Source organism: Muscardinus avellanarius (genome assembly GCF_963383645.1).
Source record: "Muscardinus avellanarius genome assembly, chromosome: 11".
NCBI lineage: Eukaryota > Metazoa > Chordata > Mammalia > Rodentia > Gliridae > Muscardinus > Muscardinus avellanarius.
The window spans coordinates 20,867,804-20,885,858 of record NC_137797.1 but is presented as its reverse complement, the minus strand read 5'-3'; the positions used below and the strand labels follow the sequence as shown (position 1 = coordinate 20,885,858).

Genomic DNA, 18,055 nt, shown 5'->3' with positions numbered 1-18,055 from the left:
GCATCCTTGGAATATTCCATCTTAGTATTCACAGCCCTAATTACAATTGAGGTTACTCCATGTTTTACTTCAGAGCTCTTTATTTTGGTAACAAGACATCCTGGCAGGCTATAAATGCTTTATTTTTTTTTCACATAGTGGAGTCTTGGTGGTAGATATGTGGCCATTTGATGTTTCTATGACTGTGAGTTGAGAGTTCAGGCTCTCTTGTAGAGAGAATGTAAACGTATCCTCACACATGTGTATGCACTTCTTATCTGAGTTCCGCTCAGTCACTAAAAGAAGACTCACTATCTGAACTTTCTTCTCCAGCTTTTTCACTTTCACCGTCAGGCACTGGCGCATCTGGCCTCCTGAAAAAGAAGAAAGAAAACAATTTTTAAAGGTTTTTCCAGTTGAAGAAAAACACTTACAACTGTGAATTAGGTTCATGGTAGAGTACCGCTGCTAATAAATCTGCCAAGTGTGCATTCTTAGTGGAGAGTCTCCTGCACTGTAACACAGCGTGATCCCTCTGGCTCCTGCACACCACGGGGATTAAGTGTATTCCTGTAGAGGCCACGGTGCTGTTTCCTCGTGCCAGCCCTTACATAGTGTGCTACTTCAGCACTTTCTGCTTCTTATTACCATGGAGACCCAACTACAGACAGATGTGATCTGCAGAGGCTGGCATGGCCAGAGCTAACCCCCGGCGCCCGAGTACACACACAGAGAACGGGAAGCTAGAGATGGAAAGAAAAGGGAAGTCTTTACGTTCAGGAAAGCTGCAGGGGGAAATTTGGAACAGAAGGAGTTCAAGAAACACAGGCAATGTGGAAATTTTGTGAGGAGGAAGAATGCCTGGTCAAATAAGGTCCTTAATGTTTGTTGAATGTTTTCATTTTTAAGTTTTATCTCTGGAGAATGAATATAAAAAGCATGAATTGGTAAAAAAAAAAATACTGTTTCAAAGATTCCCCAAGGCACAATAAGGAGACATGGGAATGGTTAAACTCCAACTTTATGGGGGAGTGTTTATAATAACCCCAAATGAAATTTTAGTGTTCTTCTTAAAAAAAGTCATATACATACGCTTCGTGTAGCATTTGTTCCAGTGAATCATCTAATCAAGACAGCAGCACCATTAGTCTCTATTTACTCGTACAAAGAAAGCAAATTAGGCAAAGAAGGTATGCTTTGGGGCAAATTAAGGGAAAAGGAAGATTAATATAGCTGCTCTGTATTAATAATTAAAAGCTACCAGACTTATTTCTGCCTCAGGCTCCTAGATTCTTACTAAACATTTAGAACACTCAACAAATAGAAATTATTTTTACTAAAATAAGAAAATGTATAGCATACTAGTTACTTTTAGTTATTAATAATCATTGCTTATTCATTTTGACATATTTGGCATACTAATAAACAGAAAGAGATGCTGGCATTGCTCCTTGGCTTCAAATATAAACTTATATTCTCTGTTAAAAATTTTAAATGATGCCTATAAGGCAACCAGATGTACACAGTACAGCAACACTTCTAAGGTGGGTGCAGCATTTCCAGGTTTTGACTGATGCTCCATCTGCCTAAAATAACTAACATGGGACCGTCATCTCCGCTGCTCCCCACAAAAGCAACAAGCACCACCAGACGTAGTGGGCAAGAATACTGGGACCATTTTTCCCAGTACGATTTTCTTCGCTATATGGCTTATTTCTTACATCTTCACTCTGTTAGGAAGAAAGAGTAGTGGTGCACACTTGTAATCTCAGTACCTGGGAGGCTGAAATAGGATTGCAGATTTGAGGCTAGCCGCAGCAATTTGGGGAGGCCCTCTGCAACTTAGTGAGACCCTGCTTCAAAATAAAGAATAAAATAGGGCTGTGGGTGTAGCTAAGAGGTAGAATGCCCCTGGCTTCGATCCCCAGGACCAAACACACATAAAAAGGAAAGAATTACTAGAGGGAATTATTCCAGTACCACATCAAAATTATATTAGTATCTATGACAACTCAAACAAAATAATGTACATAGTTCCCTATAATTAATGCTACTTAAGGGTAAAAGTAGCTTAGGTCTACAAGGGCCTGAAATTAAAAATGTATTATATGTGTAATCATTTCCTGATACAGGTTATAGTGTATTGCACAATGGTTTTGAACATGGACTCTGGGGCTGATTGCCTGTCTTAGAATCCCAGTCTTGCTACTTACATGCTGAGCAGCTCTGGGGAAGCTATTTAACCTTTCTGGGCTCAAGTAACTGACTAGATCGCTGTGATGACTGAACTAATAAATACAAAGTATTTATTGAAATTGTATTCATTGCACTAATAAATACAAATACAAGGTAGAGTAAGACCTGGCGTGTACTGAGTACTAAATAATGTTACCTGTTTATTATTACGTTATTCTTATCATCATGATATTTTATGTTATTAACAAATATTATGTAAATAACAAATATTGTTATTTGTTGGGGATTGTGTTCCTCCAGGGGTAAGATGGGTAACAAGTAGCTCCTGCCTGAAGCAGCTGGTACATTAGTGGAGGAGACAGAAATGCAAACAAATTGTTGCAGAATTTGGTTGAAATATGTCTGTGAGAAAAAAATAGTCCATTCTGTGAGTGTTGGTAAATGAAAACCCCAAAGAGGTGGAGACACTTTAGTTAGGGGAAGGAGAAGAGTTTTCCAGAAACAGGAAAGATGGGGTAAGAGAAGGTGAGTGCAGTCTGGGTAAGCAATAAAACAGTAACGGCATGGCGTGCTGCGCACAGGAACCGCAGGTCACTAGGGAGCTAGCGTGGGAGGCACCTGGAGGCCGAGTACCCGAGCTCAGACTGCTTCATAGGAGCATAGATGAAGGGTGGGGAGAAATAATAGGGAATTTAAGTTCTCACAAAAATAGCACAACCAAGCTTGGGATTCTTAAGTTCTCATTTTAAAAAGTGAGATATAATTCACATATCATAAAACTCAGCACTTTAACAGACACACGTTAGGGGTGTTCAGTACATTCATGAGCTTGTGCCACCATTACCACCACTCAATTCCAGAACTTCTTCATCGCACCAGAAAGAAAACACTCGGCATTTCCCTTTACCCGCAACTCCTGGCAACCGATCTTCACTTTCTGTGTCGATTTGCCTCTTCTGGATATTTCAGAGATGAGACCAGATGGTACTGGCCTGTGTCTGGCTTCTTTCACCTCGCAAAGCAGCCTCAAAGTCACCAGTGCTGTAGCATTTACCAGTGCTTCTTGGTTTTATGCACTGAATAATTCCGCTGTGCAGGGACACTGCGCTTTGCTGACCTTTCATCAGTCGAGGGACATCTGCGTTTTCTCTACTTTTTTGTTATTATAAATAATGCTGTTATGAACATTTGTGTGCAAGTTTTCATGTGAACATGTGTTTTTATGTACAAGCGTGAGGCACCATATGCACTCCTATGCATATATACAGAGGAGTAGAACTGTGGAGTCATACAACAACTCTCTGTTTAGCTTTTAAAGGAATTGCCAAACTCCTTCCCACAGTATTTGCATCATCTTACATGGACACTACCAATAGGTGGGGGCTTGATTTCTCCATATCCTCCCCAAGGATGGTCCAGCTTCATTCTTTTTTTCATTTTTATTGTGTTAAAATACATATAAAATTTTACCATCTTCACCATCATTAAGTGTATACTTCGGTAGTGTTAAGTAGATGGTTGTTAACCATCACCACTATCTATTTCCAGAACTCTCATCTTGTGAAACGGAAACTCTACCCATTAAGCAATATTCCCTCCCCCCTCAGCTCCTGGCAACAACGATTCTTTCTGTTTGTCATAAATCTGATTACTATAGGTACTTCATAAAGAAGAAGCCATACAATTTCTGTCCTTCTGTGACTGGCTTATTTCATTTAGGATTATGTTCTAAGGGTTCATCCTTATTGTAACATGGGTCAGAATTCCTTCCCTTTTTCAAGGCTAACTAATATTCTATTGTATGTCTATACCAATTTGTTTATCTTCTCATGTGGGCTTCGTGAATAATGCTGCTACAAACCTGGGTGTAAACGTTTCTTGGTGAGATCTTGCTTCTGATACTTTTGGGTACAGAACCAGAAGTGAGGTTGCCAGATGATATCGTAATTATGTTTTTAATGATTTGAGAAAACGTCATAGAGTTTTCCACAGCAGCTGCACTGTTTTATATTTCCAGGAACAGTGATTAAGGATTCCAGTTTCTTTATATCCTCACTAATAGTCATTACTGTCTGTTCTCACTCATTTCAAAATAAATGTAATGCTACTTTGCACTAGTTCTCTTAGGGTATTAAAAGAGAGAGAGAGAGAGAGAGAGAGAGAGAGAGAGAGAGAGAGAGAGAGAGAGAGAGAGAGAGAGAGAGAGAGAGAGAGAGAGAGAGAGAGAGAGAGAGAGAGAGAGAGAGAGAGAGAGAGAGAGAGAGAGAAAGAAAGAGAAATTAGTGGGCATGGTGGCACCATGCCTGTAATTCTGGTACTTGGGTACTGGGGATGGAACTCAGGGGCATTCTACCTGGGAGCTATATTCCCAGCCCTATTTTTTATTCTTTATTTTGAAACAGGGTCTCACTGAGTTGCAAAGGGCCTCACTAAGTAGCTGAGGCTGGTCGCCAACCCAGATCCTCCTGTATCAGCCTCCCAAATGCTGGGATTACAAGCATGAGGTACCATGCCCAGCTCTATTTTAAATATTTAAGTAAATACTAAAAGAAGTGAACTGGCAAAAGACAGAAAAATATATAAATCATAAGTATATTCATGATGTACCCTGTTTATTTTAAAATAAGCTCAACATTTAGTGATTATAATAAAAGTACTATCTTAGTGGCTATATTTTAAGAAGCATATTTATATAATTTCTGGCAAAAATATTATTAGTATTTTTTTGTGTGGTGCTAGGGGTGGAACCCAGAGGCTTTTCTACCTCTGGGCTATACTCCAGTCCTATTTTATATTTTATTTGAAAATAGGGTTTCATTAAGTTGCTGAGAGCCTCACTAAGTAGCTACGGCTGGCTTCAAACCTGTGCAATCCTCCTGTCTCAGCCTACCAAGAACGAGGATTACAAGTGTGCGCCACCATGCTCTGCTTTGGCAAAAAATATTATTAATCAAATTCTTAATAAAAGCAAATTTTAAAATCTTAAGTTTTTTTTTTTTTTTTGGTGGTACTGGGGTTCCTGGAAACCCTTCTACATCCGGGCTACACTCCCAGACCTATTTTTTTAAATATATTTTTTATTTTTTATTTTTGGTGGTACTGGGGTTCCTGGAAGCCATTCTACCTCCAGGCCACACTCCCAGACCTATTTTTTATTTTTGGAAACGGTCTCTTAAGCCAGCATGGCTGGCTTCCAACCTGCACGATCCTCCTGTCTCCACCCCCCAAGCGCAGGGATTACAAGGGTGTGCCACCATGCCTGGCTAAAATGTTAAGTTTAAACTCATTACTCTCTAAATTATTTTAAAAAATAGATTTTTTCAAAGAAGCTACTAGGTTGAACTCAACTAAAGATGACCCGAAATTTAGAAAGGAAAGAACCATGTGTCTATAGATGAGTACTTGTCATCACACCAGATGCCACATTCATGCTACCTCCACACCCATCCTTCTCCCATTGCTGTGAAATCAAGGACGGCTTCCAACCTTGATCCCTGCTGCCCTCCCCCTTTCCCATCTCACTTCCTGTTTCAGTTACAGGAGCCAGGGCTGGCCAATCAGAGGAGTCTCTTTCCCTGAAGAGAGCGGGATTAGAGAGCAGGCAGGAAACTCAAACAGGGCCAATCACAACGTTGCTCTGGAGGGTTATGGAAATGAGGGGCTCCCTTCATCCAAGTGGCAAGATTAGAAAAATTAAACATTTGCTGGGGGATCCATTCCCTGGTTCCAAAGAGGGGGCTCATGAGCAAAGGGAATGAAATGGCTTTCAATACCACGAGAAAAATGGCAGCCGGCCGGCCAAACTGATGGGCTGAGGGCCTAGATCCTGCCCTACACTGTAGCCTTCTCGGCCAGGAGCCTTTTTGTTTAAGCTCGTTTGTTGGTTTCTGAAATCTTGAACATGAAAAATGTCTTCAGACAAATAGTTTGGTTTAATTTTTTTTTTCTTTGAAGGAATATTCCTATTTTTGTTTAAAATCATAGCCACTTTAAGGACACAAAACCATATAAGCATTCTTTGGGAAAATATATATGCAGATGAAGAGTTTAAAAACTTTTCATTTTCTTTATATTGAAAATAGTTGAATGCAGACTAGATTAAAAACATTGTTAGTAAAATTACAGCTGAGCAGGAGATGGTAGGGAGGGTACAGTAGTTATCATTCCAGTCATGTTTTTTTTCTTTTTTTCTTTTTTTTTTTTGCGGGTCTGGGGATGGAACCCAGGGGCATTCGACCTCCGAGCTACACCCCCTGCCCTATTTTTTATCCTTTATTTTGAAACCGGGTCTCACTGAGTTGCGAGTTGCTGTCAGTAAGTGGCTGAGGCTGTCCGAGAACTGCGAGCCTCCGGGTCTCAGCCTCCCAAATGCTGGGATTACAAGCGTGCGCCACCACCCTGGCTCCAGTCATGTTTTCAATGTCATGAAGTCACATGACATTGCAGTAAATAAGTGGTCTGTCCAAGCTCGGCAGTGGAATTGGCGGTCTTAAGGAAAGAGCCAAACATGAAGGTTTTTGAACTGAGTTTGCACTGACAATTCAAAAACCTCGATTTTGACTTTAATATCATAGCAGCTAGTGAGACTTCTTTCAGCCCAACATTTATTAAAACTGTAGACACTTGAGTCTTTTATGACTGCTTCAAGACAAGTGTGTGTGTGTGTGTGTGTGTGTGTGTGTGTGTGTGTGTTGATTTGTATATTCCTGCAAACAGGAAAACATTAATGCCTAATAAAAAGAAAAAGAAAACCAGCTGTTTGAGTACGAAGGGCTTCACGTCCCAGTAGCTCCCTATCTCTCGTGTGCTATCCACTGACACACCACCAATGCTTTTTAATAACTCTTCCTTGCTTTTTCATTTTTTTCTTTTTACATGTTAATATATGTATTATTAAATACATGTTAATATATGTATTATTAAACAAAACATGTGTCATAAAAATAAAACATGGAGTAATCTGAGAAAAATTGTAAATACACATTTTTACAAAGAAATTAATATAATTGAATAACCTAAACTAAGTAAAAAATTTGTAAGTATGTAACTATATAGAATATTGATATTTAGATATATCATATAGTTATATATATGATATATCTAAATATCATACTTACTTAGCATATAACTAACAAAGTACTTGTGATGTAATTTTTTACATTTTATTTTTTATTTTTTTAAATGTATATATACTGCAAATAAGAAACCGTAACATCTAAAATTATTAACCATTTCTTAATACCATCTAATATTTGAGAATATTTTAAAATTCAATTTTCTGTATTTTTTTTAAATTGGCAGTGATTTCTTGGATATGATTCCAAAGGCTCAGGCAACAAAAGAATAAACAAACTTCATAAAAAATAAAAAATATTGTACATCCAAAGACAATGTAAAAAGATATAAAAGTACTGATAGAATGGGATAAAATACTTCCAAATGCTATATCTGAATGCATATTAATATTCCAAATAGAAATCCTAAAAATTAGTAACAATAAAAGCAAACAATACAATTTAGAAATAGGTAAAAGACTAAAATAAATAATGAATCTCTAAAGTTTTTATATGATCAATAAACACATGAATATCACTCATCTTTATCATAATATAACTAATCATTAAGGAAATACAAATAAAAACTATAGTGAAATACTACTTCACATTTGTTAGGATGGTTACTTAACATGAATTACCTTGCGCCAGCCCTTTACCTTGAGTTTGTTACTATCTTTACTTGTAAAGTGTGTTTCTTGTAAGCAGCAGATGGATGGATTCTGGTTTTTAATCCATTTTGCCACTTTATGTCCTTTTATTGGGGGAATTGAGGCCATTTATATTCAGTATGATTATTGAGAGATAACTTTTAATTCCTAACATGTAAAGATTTTATTTCTGTTTGAAATACTGTTTATTCTTCTTTGCTTAGTTGTCTGCTGGATGGAAAATCTTGTTTCTCTGGTTCTGGTGTGTATTACCTATTTCTTCTTTGTAGTTAATCACTTTGAGTATTTTCTCTAGAGCTGGTTTTGAAGACATAAGTTTCTGTTTGTCATGGAAGCCACTTATTTCCCCATCTAATTTGATAGATAGTTTTTCTGGGTAGGAAATTCTTGGCTGGAAGTTGTTTTCTTTCAGAGTTTAGAATATGTTACTCCAAGCCCTTCTGGCATTCATGATTTGGTTTGGGAACTCTAGAGTGATTCTAATTGTTTTGCCTCTGAATGTCACTTGGCCTTTTGTTTTTGTTGCCTTTAAGATTCTCTGCTTGGCTTCTACATTGGTCATTTTGACAATTATGTGGCATGGGCTCCTCTTCTCTGATCCTGTCTAAAGGGAGTTCTTTAAGTTTCCTGGACCTGTGTATCGACCTCTTGCCCTATATTTGGAAAATTTTCTGCTATTATTTCTTTGAAGAGATTATTGATCCCTTTGGTTTCATTATAAATTATGCGTTCGTTTTTGGAGTGATCATCTTCTAGGCGCAAGATTCTATTATCCATGTGGTCTAATTGATTGTTTATAGTTGGAATTGATGCCTTTACTTCAATGATCACATCCTTTATTTCTTTTAGACTCTCTCTAAATTCTTTTCGAAGGTCCTGTATTGTTTCTACAGTTATATTCCTGATTTGATCTTCTGGAGATCTCTGAATTTCTGTGTTATCAGGTTCTGATATTATGGGGTTGTGGGCATTCATTGCTCTATTGTTGTTTCTCTTTCCCATGCTTTCAGAAGTTTGTGCCTTCTCTGGGTTCTTCCCCGGGTCACCATGATTTCACTTAGGGTGTCCTGGATCTCGAGTTTGTGGTAATCTCAGCCACCACTACTCCTTTACTGGGTTGTATCGCAAAGTCTCAGACCTAGGGAGTTAATCGAGACTGTGCAAGACTTTGGGGGGGGGGGTGCTGAGCTGCACATTTTCCCACGGGGAGCTGCGACTAGGGTGTGGTATCTCTGCCACTGCTACTCCTTCACTGGGTTGGACTGTAAAATCTCAGACCCAGGGAGTTTATCAAAGCTGCACAAGTAACTGGGGGTGCAGCACTGGGATTTCTCCTTTAGGGACGCAATTTCACTTACAGTTATTGTGCACTCTGATCTGGAGCTATCGTGGGTGTAGAGAACTTGACACAGCTGCTGGCAATATGGCACCGCTGCCATGCCCTTGGCTGTGAGGCTAGTGTATTCCTTTTCTGGTTTTAAACTCCGTTCTGAGTCCCTGGAAGGCGTGATAAGCTTGGCCATTGGGAGTTTTATATGTTCTTTGCACTGGAAAAACTGCTTAATTACATCTGAATGATCCACAGCTGCTCACTTCAGTTCCCTGTTTACTTTTCTTCTCTGGAGCCTGGTGCTGTGAGGCAAGATGGCGCCGGCGTGGCTCCTCTGCCACAATGCAGGCTGATTTCTTTTCTGGTCTCTGGTTGTTGTTCTAGACTTCTTTTTCTCTGTCCTTGTGTTTACATTTTTTATTTCTCTGCTGATAGTGTTTTCTGGTTCTGAAAAGTGATGATTTTGTGGCAATAGAGATCGAGTGTTAGCAGGACTCGTAAATGCTGCTTTTCTCGGTCGCCATCTTCCCGGAAGTCCCTCTTTGCTTTTTCTGTTATCTTACTTATTCTTGTGATCAAATTCTCCAACAGTGGACCGATCATAATGTTTTGGCATTTTTGGTTTGCCCTACACTGTCTAGCTAATATCTGCTAGCCAATAGTTGAAGACTGGCAATTATACTCAGTGGAGAACCCAGCTTGGTAAAAACAACAACAACAGAAGAAACATGAAGCCTGTTAAAAAGCCAATTTTGAAAATGCCCAGTTGTGGAGTGGAGATCTATTCTGTTCTCAGCCAGTTCAGTTCAAACCCTTAATCCACTATGTGGTTATATAGTAAGAGTCAGACAAAGAACATTGGCAGATAAGGAATTACCCTGGAGGGCAGGAAAATCTGCTAGATATGCCTTGTTAAAAAAAAAAAGTCTTCTTGATTTCCAATATCCTTTTGATTAACACTAATAAATCCTCTCCTGTCTCAGTGATTGGCAGGCTGAGTGGTTACTTTTATTTCTGGCAATCGTAAGATAGTTATTCTCCCATTTGGGAAGATAGTATTATTAATTTATTTGAGCAGACATTTCCAGGACAAATGCCAATGGAGCTGGTTCTGTCAAAAGCCTTCAGAGTCACTTGAACTCAATTATATGCTTTCTTTAGCCAAATCAATATGCTACATACTGCACCCTCCCATGAAGATTAAGAGTGTGATCAGTTGAATTTAAGAAATTTGTTCTCTACTGTAAAATTATAAATAAAGATTTTGGTTTGAGAAAACAGTATAATTTTAAAAGAAAATGCCTGTATGTGAAATATATCTCTATTAAAAACATAATGGCATATAGGCAACGATGGGATTATAAACAAGTTGTGATTTAAAGGCATGATAAATCCATGCTTAGATGGCTACATATTCTTTCATTAAAACACTCATAAATCTAAACCAATAAATACCCTTTTTTGCTTAAGTTAAATAAACACTCATAAATCTCAACTTACATTGAACATTTACTGCTTGTCCTTTAGTCTGAACAATTCTACACCAGGGGGTAAACTTTTCTATTTTCTTTTTTTGTTTTTTGCGAGTCTGGGGATGGAACCCTGGGGCATTTGACCTCTGAGCTACACCCCCTACCCTACTTTTTTCTTCTTTATTTTGAAATTGGTCTCACTGAGTTGCAGAGGGTCTCATTAAGTAGCTGAGGCTCTCCACAAACCGGGATCCTCCGGTCTCAGCCTCCTGAATGCTGGGATTACAAGCGTGCTGCCACCACGCCCGGTAAACTCTTCTATTTTCAATTTTACTGTGGAAGAAATTGATGCACAGAGAGCTTAGGCGATCACCCAGGGCGATCCAGCTGGAAAGCGGCAGGGGAGCATCCAACCCCAGCAAGCAGGCCTTCTCCAAAGTCTGCCTTAGCCTGAGCCTTAATCAGCATGAATTTCATCTTTCGCTAATGAGGCCCATCCACAGGCTAGTCTAATTTTTCTAGAGTCCTACTAGTAATACTGGCTCTAGAACACAAATGTAAGAACACAGAACAGGATAAGGGAGAAACTTTTTTCCTGGTAGGAAAATCTAGGCATTGATTGAATTTTTAAACCATGATATTTCTGTTCTGTATTTCTAAATGCAGAACTAAAGTAGCTTAACCTTTGGACAAAGAGCAATTAAAATTTTCCACATTCTTTCCCCATTAAGTCTTCTGAGTACAATGGTAGCAAAGGTATTCTTTCAAAGTCCCTAAACTGATTTCTACAAACTAGCTAATAGTAATTCTTAGCTGTATAATAACTATTGTTATGTATGTATGTATGTATGTATGTATGTATGTATGTATGTATTTTTGTGGTACTGGGGTTCCTGGAAGCCCTTCTACCTCTGGGCTATACTCCCAGATCTATTTTATACTTTTTTTTTGGGGGGGGGGCAGGGTCTCTTAAGCCAGCTCGGCTGGCTTTGAACCTGAGTGATCCTCCTGTCTCCACCTCCCAAGCTTGGGGATTACAAGCTTGCGCCACCACACCCGGCAAACTATTGTTATTTTAAAAAGCGACTACATAACCACTTAGATACATCAAACAAATAGTACTTATTTAGTAATTGTCAGATATTTTCATCAGTTTGTAGACTAAAATTATGTGACAGTCATTTTCCTAGAAAAATTCCCAGGCTCTCTTTCCCTTTATTATGTAAACTTTCTTTAGCTTAAAATTGTGTACTTTGAGCTTCTGAGTTTTTATACACACCAGCCAAATACCAGTGTACTTACTGACTGGTATTTATTTCTGGATAAACCTCAGTTTTGCTCATTGCTCAGTACACACAGATCAAAGCTATTTTTCTAACAGTTATATGAGTTTGTCTTACTACCTAGAGCTAAGAAAATAGTGTATATTTATACTTTAAAAGAAAAAAAGAAAACAGAAAAATCTTTACTGCAAGTTCTTGGATGAAGTTTATTATGGACCAAAGCATCTAAATAAAGCAATGTCTTCCCTCGGAGGGCACATTTTCTTCCCTTTCATCACTCCATACTTTTCCCCCAAAGCGAATCTCCCTTTCACGTAAACATGACTGCAAAAGCACCAGAACTGCTCTGAAAACAGGGGTTGACTCCGCTTATCACAGCTGGTTAAATGTAGCTGGAACTAGCGTGACAGGTTGTGGTGAGTTGCCCATGCCTCCCCCTCCCACACCGCTAGCCGCTGACCCTGGTGACCAATAGCATGTGCTGATGAGGTAATGGGTCACAAGTCAGGCTCCAGGCTGTGGTGGAGGGGCAGCTTTTCTGTAAGAGGATGTTAACTATTACTGGAATTCTACCCTAAAACTTGGCACCACCTCACAACTGAGTATTTCTCAATATTTATAGACAATGACATGCCCTCAAACTTGCTAAGGGAAACACAAGGGCCTATTGGCGGCATTTGGGATTCTCCCTCTAGTAGTCTTAAGGTAGTAATACTTAGTGGATTCTTGAAGAATAAGAAACTAGCTAGGCCAGTGAGACTGGAAAATGAAATTCTGTGGAAAGGAGAGAAAACACTGAAAAAGAGCTAAAAGGGCTAGGAAAATGATACATTCAGAGGGCTGCAAGTAGTTTGCTGTGGCTGTGCAAGACTAGCAAGAGATACAGCTGGAGAGAGACTCCAGGAGTGGATGGTACAAGCATTCATATGCAATGCTTAGATGTCAGAGTCCCTGTTGAAGGCGGTAGAGACTCACTGGTGATTTGAAGCCAGAATTAAGTATGAGCAGAGCCACTCAGTCTTTAGTAAATGGCTTAAAAGAGAGCAGGAAAACAAAGCAGGAGCTACTGTAGTAATTCAGGTGAGAAATGATGAAAGCCTGGACTAAACAGAGAGAGGCATGTGGTCAGATGTGAAAGACACTACAAATGCAAACATTACAGTGATTGGCATAGCACAGGGTGGGCAAGAGAGCAGAACCAAGGGCAAATTTCAAGTTGTTAAGTGAATACTTACTTGGTTGAGATTAAAGGTATTATAAAGTAGATTTAGCTTGTGTAAAGGAGGAAATAAAACCATAGTGGGTAAAGAGGTTGGCTATCCAGTATATGCTAACGCTTATAGGGTACTGGTTTCCCACTTATTATATTTTCTCTAGAGAGAAATAGCATCATTTTAAAGGTCATTTTAGCCCTTTGTTATTATATATGGTCTGCTATATATTTTCAAAAGCAAAGAGGAAGTTCACAATCAATGGTAAAGATATTTATAATTTATATATTCCAACAAGTACCAAAATGGATTAAACCCAAATGTTCACTTCATATTAAAATATAGGTCACAGTCCATCTACTATTAAAGTGTCAGAAACAATTTCCAGAACAAGTGCCAAATATCCAAAGATACATTAGTTCAAATTACCAAGCCATGCCATTGTCTTTGAACTATTTGCTACTTGGAAATAAATCAAATGTCGATTCATGTTGAAAATCCAGTTCTGTACACCTTAGTGATGCTAAATTTCATATTTTGGAAGATAAAATGTGAGAAAAAGACTTTTATGTATTTTGTCTCCAAAATGCACACCTTTTTTTTGAAGGGCTGAGAGCCAAGGAAAAATTCCAAAGTATACTACTATTATAAATGCCTGGATAACACTGGGATGAACTAAAACCCCAAACTGGAAAGATTCTTTACAAGCATCTAGATGCTTACAAAACAGAATTGTTCTGAAGAATCCATTAAGATATATTTTATCCAGGACAAATTATGTAGCCAGGTTTGCTTGGACGGAATGAATTTTTATCAAAGTTCTGAGCCACAATTTTTTTTTTTTAGCATTTCTCAAGAAATATTTTATAAAACGCATACAAACCAGTATCTAGTTTCATAGTAACTATTAATGTGGACCTGGGATAACTTTTTGCCCTATTTACTTCTCAACCTGGCTTAACCTAGGTCATGGTAGAATACATGTTCTATGCACTGAAGTCTAAAATGAAAAGTTGGTAGATAATAATGCCTCTCCACCAAAGAAGGTAATGTGGGGGGAAAAAACACACACACATACACACACCCTGCCATCAAATTCTGGCTCCTTTGGATACCTAGATTAATTGCTGGCCTATTAAAACTCAATCATGTGCAAAGGTTGGTTTTAGTAGCACAGGATTTTTTCTTTCCTCCTGTCTATACAGCAGAAATACTACTTTGCTCAACTATATACTACTACACAGGAAAAAGAGAGTTTGAAATGTTTTTGTGATAGCTGACAAATTCGGTATCTTGGCAGTAATATCTTTATATTAGAAGAATTACTTACTCAAGAAGATCTGGGTCTAGTCCTTCTGATATCATTTTGTTTCTTATTGCCATCACTGGAACGCCCTAAACAAAATACATAATAGTTCAGTCACTAAAAATGCCTCCTTTACTATGTTTCCACTTACCACCTAAAACAGACCTTCAGATGCCTTGTTATTTAAGCTAGTTCTTATTTTGCTTTTGTCAATAAGTGTAATGCACTTGAATAACCTATAAGATACACACTGTATGCTGACTTAATGGAATCAGTGCTATGCGATCCCACAGAAGCCCACTTTATTTGAGTTTATTTACTATTTATTATGTAAATAATAAACTATTCATTCTGTAAATAATAAGAAACCAGACATCACATTCTCACTCTTGTATCACCAAAGAAAGAAAATATCAATATCTCAAAATATTGAATCATTAGTTGAAGTGATACAGTGAATACTTACTTAACTATAGGAATATCTTTTCAAATAAAGATTTCAGAGCTTGTTAACATAATGGCTAGCCACTTTAATATTCTTTTAATAAGTCCAACTTCATTCGGACACCTCAGGTACACAGTCAGAGAATTCAAGAACCACCGGGCACTTTATTACACCTCTTCCCAAAAACTAATACAAACACGGAGCAATGACAACCATGTAAGCATGTGAGCTGCAAAAGTACTCAGAGCATGTGGATTCCATTATTCAGGTAAAGAATATGAAACTTACGAGAAAAGGATACACGAGAAATATCAACCTACTTGGAAAGGGAAGTGGTCTGATGAATACTTATTGAAAACTCACTTGGTAAAGCTCTACTGAGACGATGCACTCAAATCTCTGTAAACCCACCCTCTTCACGCTGCCCCTAAGACAGGACTTGACTGTATCACCTGAACAAGCGGGGTGGTCACTGGATGGGACCTTGTCCTCACCTCCCTGCAGCCATGTGGCAGAAGAGGGAAGCTGAGTCATGTCCATGTGGGAAAAAGCCCCCTCACTGCTCTGCTGCTGGTGCAGACTCTTCTTTTCATCCTCCCACGTCACTAGTCAGCAGGACATTCAGTTTGGAACTTAAGGCACAGAATAGGCTCCTGAGCATCTCCGATGCTCCAGCCCAATTTCTTAGAGTCCCATCTTGGAGTTTTGGGGCAGCAACCCATTTAAATGTCCTCTACTTTTGATTGCAAATGTCCCTAATGTGTCCCTAATTTTCTGCCTCTGCGATCTTACAAGGTAGTTAGCAGTGTGGGCAACTGTAGAATTCTGATATCATAACCCCACACTCAACCTTTAACATCACTGTGGAAGCATCATGATAACAGATGCTTGGATAATGGGCAATGTTAGATTCAGGCAGGCAGGACTGCTTGGGCACCAATCAAAGATTAATGTACTCGAGATCTTCATTCATTCAAGATCTTTGAGCTGAATCCTGAAGATGGGTTAAGAGTTAGCTTAAAACAAAAGACTCGAAGACTTAGAAATACATGCAAATCTCTATCATACACGCATATAGCATAATTGAATCAATGTCATTCCCCAGATATTTTTACAGAAATGCTGCAGATATTTCCAAATTAGGTCATATCACAAACTATAACTCTCATTTTTTAAATAAGAAAATTTTATTTCAAAAAAGTTAATTCTTATTTGTCTTTAAAAAAATTACACAAAAAAAGCAGTTTTAAGAAGAATCCTAATTGTTTACTTTGCCCCGGAGGGAAAAGGTCCACATGGCCTTTTACAGCCCACTAGGTTAAGTGAGGCTAGGGAAACAAAGGCTTTCTCTCAAGTTTACAGGTCACTGAGAAGAGGAAGCAAAGGCGAGGTGGTCATTTGAAGGACCATTTACATATTTATCTTCCTAACTGTTGTGTTTTATATTATGAATAAGTAAAATTTAACCTATTAAGATTCAGATGAAAATAGATGCTTAAATGCATCCTAAACATTAGATAGACTAACATAAATGGCACAACATAAAATTCTCTTCAAAACCTTACCCTTGAAAGCACTGTTATTACATGAGGCAACTTTTAAGATATTCTGAAAAGTGAATTATGATAGGCTTGGAAAACAAAGATGATAGAAGATAAAACTTTGGGCTTTTGATAACATAGAGTTTAAAGACAAACGAGAGACTGAGATGAAAGCTACCACCAATTTTTAAATATATTACCTGAACTAACACTTGAGAAAAGCAGATTTAAGACCAGAATTTACCTAATAACAAGCCAGATGTGGCAACACATGCCTATAATTCCAGTACTTAGGAGGCTGAAGCTTTGATAGGAGGCCCACAAGTCTGAGGCCAGCTGGGGAAACTTAGTGAGACCCTATCTCAACATAAAAAATAAAATGGATTAGAGATGTAATTCAATGGTAGAGCATCCCTGGGTTCAATTCCCAGTACCAAAAAACATAAAAAATTATTGAATAAAAATTAGTTTAATTTAATAAAGAAAGTTAACTACTTAAATGAAGAGAACTATAACTTGATAATTAAATGCCATATAACTGGGATAATAGAGGGAAAGTTAAGGGTTTGGAACATTTTATAAAAAACAAAAATAAAAACAAGACACTGAGGTACCAATCTCAACAGCAGGCCTGGAGAGAGGGAGGGTGAGGGTGGGACCTGGGGGCCTCACCAAGTGCTGTGGGCGTGCTTGTCCCTATGGCTCTGGACTTCATCATGGTGTATGACTACAATGCACCAATTGAAAAATAAAAACAAAACACTGAAGTGCTAAGGATAAAGGGGGAAAGAGAGTTAATACCACCATACTTCTTTTTTTAAAAAAAAAAACTTCTTAGCTTACCTCTTAACTATAGTTTGATGATATAAAAGTATTTCTACAAACTCAATTATGGGATTTATTTATTACATGTTGGCACAATCCACAGAACATTATTGGAAAGGTTAAACAAATAAGTTACAAGGCCAAAAAAGAAGGGAAAAGAAAAGGGGTTGAAAAAAAAGTTTCCCGAAATATAGGGGAAAAAGTGTGCATGGGGCAGAGGTAGGGGAGAGGCGGCAGGGAGGCAGGAATGAGAACGGGGTGTTGGTGCCATCAGAGAAGCTCCCTATTTAATATTACGATAGTGAAAGGATAACAGAAACCTGAATCTATAAGCTCCGTATTTTAACCTCAGTTTCTTGAAACTACTTACAGAAGAAGAGTAAAGATAACCCCAAGATCCAGTGAGTATTCAGTCATTTCTGTATATGGATACAGGTAAAGAAAAATACAGCTTCTAGCATTTTGCCCTATGATTCCCCATTAAAGACTTATTATCACACCTTAATGCAAATCTCATAAAGCTTGCTATAAAAGAATAAGTCGGCTTGTGTTCCCAAGGATACTTTCCAAAGGGATTTGCTGTTACGTTTCCAGGGATGTTGCTTAGAAAGTTTGTTGTTTTGCTTTATTCTTCCTTTGACGTCAAGTAAAAGAGTCTGATTTGTCAAACATCAAAAAGAAGTGTCCAATTTCTAATCGCCAAGAGACAAAGCTACTGGTGGTCGAAGGAGGACATGAGAGA

At 38.2% G+C, this 18,055-nt stretch overlaps 1 protein-coding gene across 2 annotated transcripts in view; it reads right to left on the bottom strand.

Moving 5' to 3' along the window:
* Positions 1-268: 268 nt before the first annotated feature.
* Positions 269-18,055, bottom strand: part of WASHC3 (WASH complex subunit 3) — a gene marked incomplete at both ends in the record, with an annotated part of 46,418 nt that continues 28,631 nt past the window's right edge. For both annotated transcript variants that reach the window (XM_080705623.1, XM_080705624.1), the window contains 2 exons: positions 269-353; positions 14,527-14,591. In XM_080705623.1, the coding sequence (XP_080561749.1) occupies positions 269-353; positions 14,527-14,591 (150 nt within the window). The remainder of the gene's footprint in view (positions 354-14,526; positions 14,592-18,055) is intronic.